This window comes from Podarcis erhardii, assembly GCF_964252035.2.
Source record: "Podarcis erhardii genome assembly, chromosome: 5".
In the NCBI taxonomy this organism is placed as follows: domain Eukaryota; kingdom Metazoa; phylum Chordata; class Lepidosauria; order Squamata; family Lacertidae; genus Podarcis; species Podarcis erhardii.
In genome coordinates, this window is record NC_138509.1 from 26,517,631 (window position 1) to 26,531,498 (window position 13,868).

The 13,868-nt window shown below is 43.4% G+C and overlaps 1 protein-coding gene across 25 annotated transcripts in view; it reads right to left on the minus strand.

Annotated features, from left to right (window-relative positions):
- The window catches only part of ANK3 (ankyrin 3), a 393,627-nt gene that overhangs the window by 151,679 nt on the left and 228,080 nt on the right, over positions 1-13,868 (minus strand). The window contains exon 1 of one of the 25 annotated variants that reach the window (XM_081861080.1): positions 4,185-4,272. The exons of 23 other annotated variants lie outside the window; for them this stretch is intronic. In XM_081861080.1, coding sequence (XP_081717206.1) covers positions 4,185-4,220 — 36 coding nt within the window. In that variant the 5' untranslated portion in view covers positions 4,221-4,272. Of the gene's footprint in view, positions 1-903; positions 1,084-4,184; positions 4,273-13,868 lie in introns of those variants that run through there. One more of the 25 variants, XM_081861082.1, reaches the window with a different exon arrangement.

A 13,868-nucleotide genomic window follows, 5' to 3' on the forward strand; every position in this document is an offset into this window, starting at 1 on the left:
TGCCCAAGGTCACTGAGACAGCTTCACGGGTGTTTGAAGCAAATCTTCCTGCTTCAAATCCGATGCACTTATCAAGTCCAAAATTCCACAGCTCACTGGTAAAGAACAAGACTTCGGTGCACACAGTCCTAGTGCAATCAACGCCTAGTGTCTTCAAAGGATAGCAGGAGGGCTGGTGTGTGGGGGACCTGCTTAAGACCTTGGAGACCTGATGCCAATCAGAGCAGATATTACCAGGCTGGATTAAACAACAATCTGACTCAGTGTAAGGCAGAGTCCCACATTCTATGTAACTAACTACTACTCCCACACTGACTCTCAAGATGCCTAAACCTTCCCCGGAGGATGAATATGCCTAAGAATTGAACCCAGGACATGTCACAATCAAGGTAAAAGTCATGCTGCCAACTCTGCGAGTTTATTTCTAATTGTTGTGAAACTTTCCCAATGTATAAAGTGCTTTGCAATTTTTAGGTGGGAAAAATCTCTTTCTCATTCCAGTACATTTTGACTGGGGTCAAAGTATCCCCCCCCCCAATTGATCAAGCAATACAGTATACCATGTCCTTCACATTTTAAAACACCACCACCTAAATAAAAACAATTAATTCCAAACTCAATTATTTAAGAAATAGTCTCTATAACTGAGCTGCCCCAAACCTACCCATATAGTAAGCCATTTCCTAACAAATCCCCTTACAAATACACAAAGACCAGCCTACATCACGTTAACGCTTTTGAACAACTCTGTCTCTGAATGACCCACACAGCAGTTCAGCAAAGTCTGTGGATTAGATGCTGTTTTTGTTCCACGCCTTCTGAAAGTTTTAGCTTTATAACAAATCAAGAAACAGTTCGTCTAATGAGCAACATCAGTATTAGAGAAGCAAGCAATTACTATACCCTTTTGGAATTGCTCCCAGCCATAGTGTAATTCACATCGCATATTTGCGTCCTCTGTTCAAGCCATCTCTACACGCACTGACAGCCCATCTAGCTCCTGCTCAGCCTCTAACAAAACACCACAATTGCATTAATGCCCATGAACAGTGTGCAGTGGGTCAGCACACTTCCAAAGCCTCTGCTTTAGGGCAGAACAATTTCAGCTTCAACCTAGTTCATCTGTACACATTCCACCAAGTGTAGTTTGGCTGCACAAACAATCTACAACACAGGCTTTAAAAGAGAGATATGCCGGCAACTGAGACTTTCTGAGTATGCAACATGATCTATCCCATGAAAGCTGGCATAAAAGCTTTTCTTTTGGGGTCAAAATATGCACACAAACCTTTTTCACATTTCTTGTGCATGGCTCATGTTCTGCACAGCTACTGAGAAACCTGGGTTAATGCCTTAAGAAAAGTATACTTTTATGAAGTACACTAGGTTAATGTATTAAGAAAAGTATACTTTTATATTTTCAAGTATACTTTTAAGAAATATGCTTGAAAACCAACAGCCTAAACTTAAATATAGTGAACATAAGCAATGCTGAAACAGTACCACTCTGTATTTTAGTCCTATGTTTTTAAGTTCAAAATATGTTCTTTGCTTCAGCCTTTAAAACAAATTCCCTCTGCCTTCTTGACAGTGCATGGATTCAAGAAATTATTTCTCTCCTTGCTGGATCAGCCTAGCATTCTGTTTCCAACAAAAGTCTGCCAAGTGCCTCTGCAAGTTCACTAGAAGGGCATAAAGGTTAAGGTCACCTCCTGCTGCTTATTCTCAGCATCCAACACCAAGAACCATACTGTCTCTTAAGAATGGAGATGCCACTTGGCTCTCCTGGCTAATAGCCAGTATCAACAGACCTAAACTGCATGGGTCCGTGTACTCTTTTTAAAAGCTGCATAAGCCAGTGAATGCAACGATTTCGCCACAATGCATTCCAAGCAACGGGGACCCAATGAACAATATATTCAAGAACGCAGCTGGCACCAGCCACAACTGGCTAGAAAAGACTTGGGACGTTGCAACTGTAGCTCTGAACTTCAGCTAAACCTGATTGTTGCAAACTGGGTTTCAATCATGGACAACGGTCCTCCTTTCAGTGTTCTGGCTTGCCCTCCAGGAGCCCTGCACCAATAGTTACACACACACAGTGGTATCTCGGGTTAAGAACTTAATTCGTTCCGGAGGTCCGTTCTTAACCTGAAACTGTTCTTAACCCGAGACACCACTTTAGTTAATGGGGCCTCCCACTGCCGCCAGAGCACGATTTCTGTTCTCATCCTGAAGCAAAGTTCTGAACCCGAGGTACTATTTCTGGGTTAGCGGAGTCTGGAACCTGAAGCGTCTGCAACCTGAAGCATCTGTAACCCGAGGTACCACTGTACTCCAATTGCCTCTAGGAAGAGTTCTGGTTTCTGTCTCTTCCTGGTGTCTCATGGCCCCTATTTTGCCTTCTGGGATAAAACTCAAAGGGTTGTATTAGAAAGTGCATGTGTGAAAGATATACCCTCTTCCTCAGGTCTTCCTGAAAGTTAAAAATCTGGATGGGGGGGTGCATCTTGACTCTGTGGATGTACATGGAAGGGCACACACGTCTCCACACTGCTTCCATTCTCTCCCCCCCCCCAAAAAAAACACCTCCTCTCTAGCTGGTGTATGTTGCTGAGTGGGTTTGGATTAAAGCTGTTCTATTAAAAGTACAACCTGACCTATTGTAAGGTTGAATGCTTGGTTACACATTCTTAGGAAACGGTTGCAGCCCTCAGCACAACCTGCTGCAGCTTGCGAAGTCGGGCTATTGCGCCCAGGAAATGAGCACAATCAAAGTCTATCAGGCAGAGAAAAGCCTTAGCAGGGGAACTAACAGGCATTACTAATGCGTACACATCCTAATTTTCTTTGGTCAGGTGTTGGAGGGTATGTTGCTATAATACAACCTGAAACACAGTAGCCTGAAGTTGAAGGATCAGGACAGGGGAGGAAACAGTTTGTGAAAACTCCACCCCCAGGGAGGTGCCCATATCTCTTTGTGCAACTGATGCAGGGAACTCTGCATTGACTTTCACAAGCTCTGCTGCCCCTTGTGTTATTGTCGCCAGCTGTTCTGCACCGTAAATTAATCTGTGGGTAATCCAGCAACTAAAGCTGCTTCTGAAAATATGCTTACAAAAATTATTTCAGATACAATAAGATCACATATCATGATTTATCTGAGCTGATATTGTCCCCCCACCCCAGCTTAAATGCATTGTGTGTATCTGTGTATTGATGCATTTATGTGTGTGTGTGCATATTATATACATACAGAGATATATACACGCATAAAAACCACCTAACTACACATAGCCACCCACACAAATGTATGTGTGAGTACCCATCCAAGTTCATTGACATTTAAACAAGGCTGTGCAAGACAATATGGGTGTATTATTCCTTTCGAATTATTTTCATCACCACAATTCATCATGTAAATACTGCTGACCTTCAGGAGGAATTTATTCTCCTTTTACCAGCAATACCTGAGGAATAACAACCTTCACAAGAGCGATTGATTTTTGCAACTATTGCTGTTCTACAGGAAAATCCATTATATCCCTCCACGATCCCTCCCCAATTAATTGCTCAAATACTGCATAATGTGGTTTACAGGATTGTGACCTAATCTTGCGAACTAATGTTCCAACGAGAAATCCTGTCCACCTAAGCACCACCTCTGAGGTCATAGGATAAATTGCACCGCACGTTTTCAGGATTTTTTATTTGATTTCGTATCTGCAGCATCAGCACTTTTAGCTCCCTTTCCAATAACATATGTTTCAATTCAGCCAGGTATGGCCGTTTGATATATTAAGACCTTGCTAGAATTTACCTGGTAAAATGTCACAAAATGAAAAGCGTTATAAAATAATATTCACCCAAGCTATTCTAGGCCTCTTGACACAAAACAGCCCATGTTTTAATTCTTCCAGAATCCCTTTATGCAGCATCCTGAACACACCATTTCGATCACAGTGGAAAGCGATCTTGCATCATTCAGCTTACAGATGAAACCGAACACAGTCAACAAAATTAAGCCACTAGAGACATGTGAACATTTATCTGCAAATAGATAACTGCCCTGGATGTTAAAAGTTCTACTCCTGCTAACTAAAACAAAGCAAAACACACATTATTAGCTTACGAGTACGTATAAATCAAAAGGCACTCTTGTTACAGCATCCGCAAAGGCTTACTTGGTCCAGGAAGCATTCTCCCTCTTCCACTGCCATTTTCTGTGGCCAAATATGAAATATGATGACTCAATTAGTTAACACTTTGGACACTGCATTACAGCTAAAAATAGCCACCAAGCAGGAAGTGCCGATTTTTTTTTACAAAGCAACTAAGCTTGGTCACTTGTTAGACTTCCTTAACTATTTTTAAACTGCAGAAAGACAAGCAAGAGGATTGGAAGGCTAGCAAAGGAGAGTTATCCTGGGATTCCTGGCTGCTGTGCCACAGTTGTAATCTCCAGCCATTCCCTGAATGTGTAACCGTGATATGTAGAATACCAAAAATAGCCACCAAATCAGCTGGTTAGAAGAACACTGTTGGTAGGTTGGAATCCTTCCTGAAACAAGCATTTGTGATTCTGCTTATCAGCTGCTTCCTTCTGAAAAGGAGACTGGTTTGGCCTGTTTTTCAGGGGCAACAAAATCAGGGATTTTCCACTCACCCTTTTCAAGCACCAGAGAAGACTGCTTTTTTTCTTATGTGCATGCTTAAACAAACAACCAAACAACCGGCTAACCAGCTGCTTATTTATTTATTCTTATTTAACATATTTTGCATGCTATTTAATTGTAAATAAAACCTCTAAGCAATTTACAAACAAACACACACAAAGATAATAAAGGTCAAGGTTAAGCAATTTCATATATATGTTCATCTCTTATTATATGTGTGTTAAAAATATGCAGTGCAAAGTAAAATTGCAGATTAAATTGCATGCCAACTTTACATTCTGGGTAGCCTTGCTTCAACAACAACAACAAAATTAACAGGTGCTAAAAAGAGAACAGCAAAGGTGTGTGCCTGTCTAAAGTCAATGAGAAGGAGTTCCAGAGCAGAAGCTGCCAAACTAAAGGACTCAGTGTCTATCAAAACCAAAGCATACACAAAATGCCAACAAGCCTAAAGCAGTCAGTCGTATTTCTGCTTTGGAGAGCCATGCAAAGAAACCCCACAGCTGTTACCAACTGCTGGGTTAACACCTAAGTTTCTCCTTTGGGGAAGGACCGTACCTGCGCACCCAGTATGCAGACAGCCCCAGCCTCAGTCCCCAGCAGCTTCAGGTAGAACTGGGAATTTGCCCCACCTGAAACCCTGGAGAGCTGCTGCCAGTCAGTATAGACAGCAGTGGTCTAACTCAGCAGAAAGCAGTGCCCTATGTCCCCAAATGTAATGGACCAGGGCCTCTTGGGGAAATTCTTCAGGCGCCTTTTGCCTTCCTCTGTCAATGTATAAGAGATGTAATTAGAAATTATAGTAGGAGGCAACTGCTAACAGGGAAGCCCTCTTCCTCTGTCATGGCCAAGGCATTTAAAAACAGCTTCGTCCTCCCTGTCAGTTGCTCCAAAGTTTACGCATGGTCTCTGGCAGCTGTTGAGGTGGCATTACAATAATAATTCCCAGGAGCGTTTTCATTCTAGCAGGGGGAGAAGCTGCACAGAAAAGCCTGTACTACTACTTTCCCATCCTTATTTACTACTGTACTACTTCTTCCTTATTTACTATACCTGACTCGTTCCACCCACTGTTATGTTGAACCTTGCATCAATTGGGACAATTTACGATTTCTTTGGGTTGGGATGGAATGAAATGTGACAGCGTACATACATAAATTAGAGCACAGAGGGAATCAGACAATAAAAGGAGGGTGGGGAAAAGAAATGTTCTCTTTATTATGCTGCTGCTGGTTTCCAGAGATGCTATTTGAAGAGGGAATAGAGAGCGTGGAGAAGCCACCTTCCCCTCATTTTTAAGGAGCATCTATACTTCTAGGAGTCTACTGTAAGTGATGAAATGGGGCGATGCGCTGCTCACTGTGATATGCGTTCAAGGCACGAATGCTCTTACTTTATTGTTTTTTTAATGGCACTTTTCACCTCCATTGATGACATTCGTATGGTTATTATGACTGATTTAAGATGACCATGGCAAACGTTCTTAGAATACACTGGTCAAGGGGTTAGGGACCTGTTTTTCAGGCTGTGGGCTTCATTCCTTGCTGGGCAACTTCATGCCAGTGGTGGAAAGGGCCAGAAGGCAGAGCAATGGATGCAAACTTTTACCTACGTGCAGTAGGCTAATTCCTCATATGGATCCTCCTTCATCCCTAAGCTGTGACCATGGTTTCAGAAGGTCTCTACGATACAGCTGACTCATCATTTCTGTTGCTGCTTTAAAGCAGAGTTGCAGGGACACAACATGAACATTAGCTGCTCAGTATGTTTTGAAAACAAGGCAGCCAGCAGCAGCTGGAAACAATGTGATGCATTTTTGGAAAATAGATATTATGAAGTCAAAGGCATGTCAAGTTGTCATTAGGCAGCACTGTTAACTGTAAGTGGTCTTGTGCTATATCACCATATTGATACAGGGAAAATGGTATCCAATTTGATGTGACAGACTTTTGGAATGTCGGTAAAACACATTGACTGAAACTTCTTTTATATCAAAACCTACAATTTCAATCTAAAATACAGACCCAGTGAAATCTTAGTGCTTTGGGAATTCCTGAGAAGCTGTGAGGCTTGACAGTTCTTCTTCCTCACAAATTTGGGGAAGGTTTTACCTGCTGCTATCACAAAAGGCCCACCATGTCTATGCATTATTTTTTAATAATATCAAGGTTTCCTTCAGTGCATATTGGGGACGGGGAGTGCTGGTGGCCTCAATGTTATGATAGTCAAATTCTACCTCAAAACTGGGCTCCCTTGAATTGCTCTCCTAGTAGGAAGGAAAGTGGAGACCAACTAATTTGGAAGTACTCATAAACCAACTCACAAATAGTGGTTGGACATGATAGTGAAGCAGCTGCCACATGTGGGTTTTTAAAATATATATACATATACGTATGGAGGCATGCTTTGGGCCTATCAGCAATCCTAGATGTGATCAGGTGGGTTTGCAATTCCATTGCTTTGGCGCTGTCACCAACTCTCCCTCAGTCCTTAATTATGACTTTGCCTCCATGTTGTATTCTTGGATTCTTTTGATCTCTGCAGAAGCAGAGCTATAAGGTCATGAGATAATTAGAAACCTCACAATCAGCTCTACATCTCAAATGATGCTCAATTTTGTCATAACAACGGGGAATCATTACTCAAATGGCAACCATTACTCAAACAGTCTAGCTCATTTGTGCCTGTGACTGCATTTCTTCAAACCCTTGAGGAGGGAATTAAAGAGTGCTCCAAGGCTTATGAACTAGGTAATCAGGAAAGCTGCATATATTATCCATTACGGAAGGGAAATAAACACCAAGAAGGCTTACTTGAGAGTCTTGCAGCAACTTGGGCAGAAAGTGCTCATATTGGATTTACCCGAATATAAAATCAAGGGGTGCCTTGGGGGATTTATTGCTTGCTAATTTTCTATACCATCTTTTACCAACAATTTGTATATCATATTTCAAAAGGCATGAGAAGATACCAGTGCAGTTTGTAGTAAAACACAGTCTAAGTCAAAGCCTTAAAATGAGCAACTGAACAGCCTCTGTTTAGCAACTCATTGTGAAATAGGGGAGTTCTCAATGCATGTGGAGCTCACACACCTGACATCTGGAAGAGGGCCAAGTTGCAGCATAACTCATGCATGCATTCTTAGCTGCCTCTCATTAGGATGCCCAAAGCCGCCATACGGCCAGGTGACCAGAGGAACATCTTTCCCCAGTGCATGGCTGCTTCCATTCATGCCTGAGAATCTGGACAAGCTTCCTCCTGAACCACTTCAATCCTACGTTTTCCCTCAAGGGCTAGTTCGTAGTGATTTTTAGAGCTTAGTAAGAAGCAGCGGGACGTGGGTGGTGCTGTGGGCTAAACCACTGAGACTAGGGTTTGCCAATCGGAAGGTTGGTGGTTCAAATCCCTGCGACAGGGTGAGCTCCCATTGCTCAGTCCCTGCTCCTGCCAACCTAGCAGTTCGAAAGCACACCAGAAAGTGCAAGTAGATAAATAGGTACTGCTCCAGCGGGAAGGTAAACAGCGTTTCTGTGCACTGCTCTGGTTCGCCAGAAGTGGCTTAGTCATGCTGGCCACATGACTCGGAAGCTGTACGCCGGCTCCCTCGGCCAATAAAGCGAGATGAGCGCCGCAACCCCAGAGTCGGCCACGACTGGACCTAACGGTCAGGGGTCCCTTTACCTTTACCTTTAAGAAGCAGCAGTGCAATCTTTCAGCATTGATTTCACACCTGGTTTTAGTGGTACAGTTAGGTAGTTGAAGACTCTTGATCTCATGTTCTTATAGGTGGGGCTGGAACTGAATGGTAATCTGTATTTTATATATATATATATATATATATATATATATATATATATATATATATATAGCTTATTTCAACATGTAGTTTGTGAACCTTGATGCATTTGGGGCCCTGGACTTCTGCCCCAAATTCCAGCACAACTGCCTGGTTTGGAAATGCATTTGGTGATGGTGAGTAACCCTGATCCCTCAAACAGTGGCAGGCCTCTGCTCCCATCCTTGATTTGCCTGCTCACCCCTCTGTCATAATCCTCAATTCAACACCCAACCACCTCATTTCTGATATAAAGCAAAAGTTAGTTGTGGGAATTTGGGCTCCAAACAACTCCTATCAGGTTCACAGATGTTTTCTTTCATTGTTTGAATCAATCACCACTTTCTGCTACTACTTCCCTTTCCACACGCATTACTTCCTCAATGCTTTCAATCCTTTCCTCTCAATGCATGTAACTATTTCCTGTGCACTCCTGTGCTATATATAGATGATGATGATGATGATGATAGATGGATAGATGGATAGATGGATAGATGGATAGATGGATAGATGGATAGATGGATAGATGGATAGATGGATAGATGGATAGATGGATATCATGCAAACCAGATACTGCACAGCAATCTGAAAAGTGTGAGGTGACAGTTTGAAACTTAACTGTCTTTGTGTTTTTCCACACTTCCTGGGCAGGGGAGAGAGAAAAAAAACCCACCCAAGGGGCAAACGCAGCTATCTTATTCAGCATAACAGAATAATGTGGGAACAAACACAAAAGAGAACACCTACTGGTATGAATGAGAAAAACCAAAAGTGCCCTTCATATGCATATTTAAATATATGTGGAAGAATGGGCTACTCCAGTCTATTCTGAATGGCGAAAAGTGGATTAACAGTTGAATAATGCTTATATGTGGAGAAGCCCAAAGTTCGTTCAGATCAGCAGGAAACCTAGAATGCAGAAGATACCAAAATAATAAGAAACAACAAACTTGTGTGGCACCTAACAAAATTATTAGGACATAAGTTATTGTGGGGATCAGAGTCCACTTTGTTAGCTACATGAAATGCCATTCTGAACTGATAGGCACATATATACACACAAGGCTGGTGGGAGGGAGGATAGAGAGAAGAGAGGTCAGAAGAAAACAGATTTTCAGCTTACTGAAGGCCTCTACTCTTCGAAGATGTCAGGAGATGTTGTGGTAAGAAAACTGCAAGCTGAGAAAATCTCTTACATAACCAGGATCACTGGCTGAGAATCACAGGATCAGCATCTTGGAAAAGTGATCTGATACCATAATTCCTGAAAAAGCTACAAAAGCCAATTAGGAGGGAGGAATGCTGAAGCCAAATGATTTAGACAGACTATTGTCAGATAAATACTGTATTTCCTGTAGGGTTAAGGAGATGAGGGAGGAAAGGAAGAGAAATAGTTTAGAGCAGCACCAAGCATGTTCTTGCTCATGTTAAAAGAAAGAGAGAAAGACGGACAGACAAAAGAGTAAGGATATTCATTAATCTCTCTGAGACCTTTAGCCAGAAGATACAGAATTAACAATAATTACCGTCTACCACAAAGTATCCCCACAGAAGCAACAGTATACAAAAAAAGCCCTAAATTTATCCTGCCTCCACAGGAATATCCTTGACATTCTGGAGGCTCCACAATAAAGGCCACCGCCTGTGTGCCTGCCTGATGCAGTTCAAGGAAGCAACTGGATATTATGAAAACTATAATGTCACATAATGCTAACTCTCAGTGAGAAAAATTAAAATCATTGCTAGTGCCCAAGCATTATCAACTTCATCATTTTTCATTGCAGCACTACATCTCTGACTGAGAACCCTGGAGCTCTGAAAATCACCCAGCTATGGTGGAATCTGTCTGCCACAGAAATCTTCAGCCACTCTGCATTCCCCCTATGCTAACTATTTTCGTTAAGGTCTCATGGACAACTTGGAGGAGCCTAGGAGCATACCCTCCAGCATTTCTCTGATGAAAATAGGGACGACCTATTCCATAATAATAATAATAATAATAATAATAATACCACAAGCATCTGACCGGCTTGCCTATACAGGCTGCCTTCAGATGTCTTCTAAAGGTTGTATAGTTACTTGTCTCCTTGGCTTGAAGGTCACGTGACTCCTTACCAACCAACAATTCTCCGATGAAAATTGGGACACCAGAGCAGCTTCGTCACGCTGGCCACGTGACCTGGAAGTGTCTGCGGACAGTGCTGGCTCCCGGCCTCTTAAGTGAGATGAGCGCACAACCCTAGAGTCGGATACGACTGGCCCGTACGGGCAGGGGTACCTTTACCTTTACCTTTAAGGAAAAGCAGGACATTCCAAGACCAAATCAGAAACCAGGGGCTACATCTGTAAATCCAGGACAGTCCCTGGAAAATAGAGACACTTGGAGGAACTATTAGAGGTTTGCGAATCACAGTCGGGGGTATCCCAGGATTTCAACACAGTTTCCAAAGGATTGCAATCTAGCTCCAGAATATCCTGGGGTCCTAAGGAAACCCTTTGTTTAATATATTTATATACCCTTATTTAAGGCTACCTTCTCCCAAGCAACCACCATGTGGCTCTTTAACTTCAGTGGGTGGAGCAACCGAGGCTCTGCCAGAGTAGCAGCTAGCAGTTCATAAGAGGGGCATGGGAATCAGTTGCCAAGAGGAGATCCTGCCATAGGGGGAAGCCCTACCCCAACAGTCATTCTCAGCTCCATCCCCACCTCTATAACCAAAGCATTCCCCCCCGCCCCCAGAAAGCCTGCTGGATGAATAGAACAATAGGTGTGCTATAGCAAAGGCCAAGCGCTGTCTGGGGGCCATCTAGTGGTTTCTTGAACCAGCATAAAAGCAGGCGGCGATCCCTCCATACATCAATAACTAGTGTTTCTGACATCCTGCCAGGAGCAGAGGACAGCTGGGTGACTTGCATTCCAGCCAAGGCCCACATTTTCCAGCAGCACACAAGTAAAACAGCCTCCTCCTCCTTCTCCTCCTCGGCCCCTACTGCAATGGCTGATGGCTCAGTACAAACAAAGGCACACCCTGAAGAGCTATTACTCGCTGCAGCGTTCCCTTCTGTGTACCACACGAGCTTCTGCAGCATCACCCACACATCTGGGAAAGCAAACCTCCCTCAAGCTAAATGAGCAGCTAAGAAAGGGAGAGAGAAATTAGGGGAAGGAACAGAGCTCATTGTACCCCCTTCTCCCACCTTCTCGGGGCTGAGTGGGAGCAAAGAGAGGGAGGAAAAGATAGAGAGCTACTGGCAGAGGCAGGGAGCAAGGTCAGAACTTTTGCCTGCATTCCTGCAGCAGGCTGTGACAAATTATGCTGCAGGATGCCTAGCCTTGTATGAAGTAGCTCCGAGTTCCAGAGAGCACAAAAGGCAGGGATTTCAGAGTGTGGGGGTGGGGTATTTGTGCAAGCTTAAATAAAGTAAAAGTGATCTTGGACTGCTTGCCAGGACAAAGCTCATAGGCCTCCGAGTGACCTTACTCGTGTGATTTCATGTCCTCCCCACAACAGCTGAAATGTATGATTCATCATTAGGAAGGTGAGGAGCTGCAGAGGAGGGGAGGGTTCCTATCCCTTTACTGGGGCGAAGGAAGGGGAGGTACGGACCACCCCAGGTGTCACCACTGAGGGGGTGACAAAATGCCAGGCGGCACTCACTGCGGAGCCTGCAGCGCGCCCGAGCAGTCTCTCCTGGGAGAGAAACAGTGGCTTGGGCGGGCGCAAGCTCCACACTGCCCAAACGGTCTGCCTGCTGCATCCCCCCTCAGCTGTAGGGTGGCTGAGTGGGAGGAGGCAGGCAGACTCCGGAGGCCCCATGGTGTGCCCCGCCTCTCACCAGGCACGCTGCCCCAGGCGCCCAAGTGCCTTCCTCCACCGCTGCCCTTTACAATGGTACAGAAGAGGGAATTCCGGCAGGTGTCAATTGACATGCTGGGCAGGAAAACCTTCTCAGGAGCCCTGTCCTTCTCTGCTTCCCATCAGCTTATGTTATTTATTTTTATTTTCTACATGCATATCCTGTCTTTCTTGCAAGGAGGCTCAAGACGTTGTACGTGGGTCTCTCTCTTCTGCCCCCTGCAGACTCCATTTTATTTGCATGATTGGCATAATTGTGGATGCAATTGCCATTAAAAAATAACAACCTGTCCCTTGGATGCAAAGGTACATTTAATGCCATATGTACTTTGGACTAGGGTCACAACAGTTGCACCAAAAAAAGGGGGGGGGAATAATGATAGTGATGCTTATAGCTGTTGAATGTTTATCCTGTTCAGATGGCGCAAATCTGAGTTGGCAAACCTTGTCATTCTAGGTCTCCTGGGAATGCATGCCAAACAAACAGCAAGACAAAACAACCATAATGTTCAATTAAAAACAAAATGGTAAATGAAAACAATATTTACTGAAATACAAATCCTATTTTCTATACCTGTCGACGCACCTTGGTTTACCATTCTTAATAGGAACAGTGTGGTAAAAAAATGGTAAAACATGTGGGAGATTCAATACAGAGAATCTTAAAAAGAAATTGCCATACTGAGTCTCAGGTACCAATAAGATCATTCCACATGACCAAAAGGGCTTTGAGTTTGCTCTTCTCAAATTGCAATGCCAAACGGCAAACCACTTTTGAAACTGAAGGGTAGTTCAAAAGCAGTTTGACCAGGGGGTTTGCTGTTCAAAGAAGAAGAAAAATCCCAGTGGACATGCCCAAACTCTAAAGTGGCTTCTTTGAATATAGTTAAATACAGTTGCATGTGCAACTGTGCAAAGGGTTACTGCTAATATCTGCCATTTTCTGTTCCACATATATGTGTGTGTGTGCATGCTCACATGCGAGTGGCATGCTCACATGTGAGTGTATTCAATGCCATCCCATACAGAAAGCAGGGCTATGAGTGGCAGTAACACATGGAAGGAGTGGCAGGGAAGCATCTTGTCACACAAGCTTCTGCACAAATAAGCAGTTTCATGTACAACGCACATCAGTGATCTGAAACTGCATTTATTAGGTCTGTGTGTTTGAGATGGTGCAAATAGCCAGCCTGCACATCTGAAAGAGGAACAAGAAAAATAAGCTTGCCTTTATAATTTTTAACAGGGGCTGGTTCACAGCTAAACATGTGCTGTGCAATATGACCAGAGATATTCAACAGTCCTGTTAAGGGTGAAAGTTGCATTTCTATATTGTTGATTAAGCATTCTTAACTTTCAGTGCAAGTGCACAGCAAGACAGACACATCTGCAGCCCCCAACCTGTTTTGAAATGATCCATATTTATTGTTATTATGTGGCCCGCTTAAAAAAAAAAGCCAGGTTTGCAATTTACCAACATTTTAAATCGGGGTAGGTAAC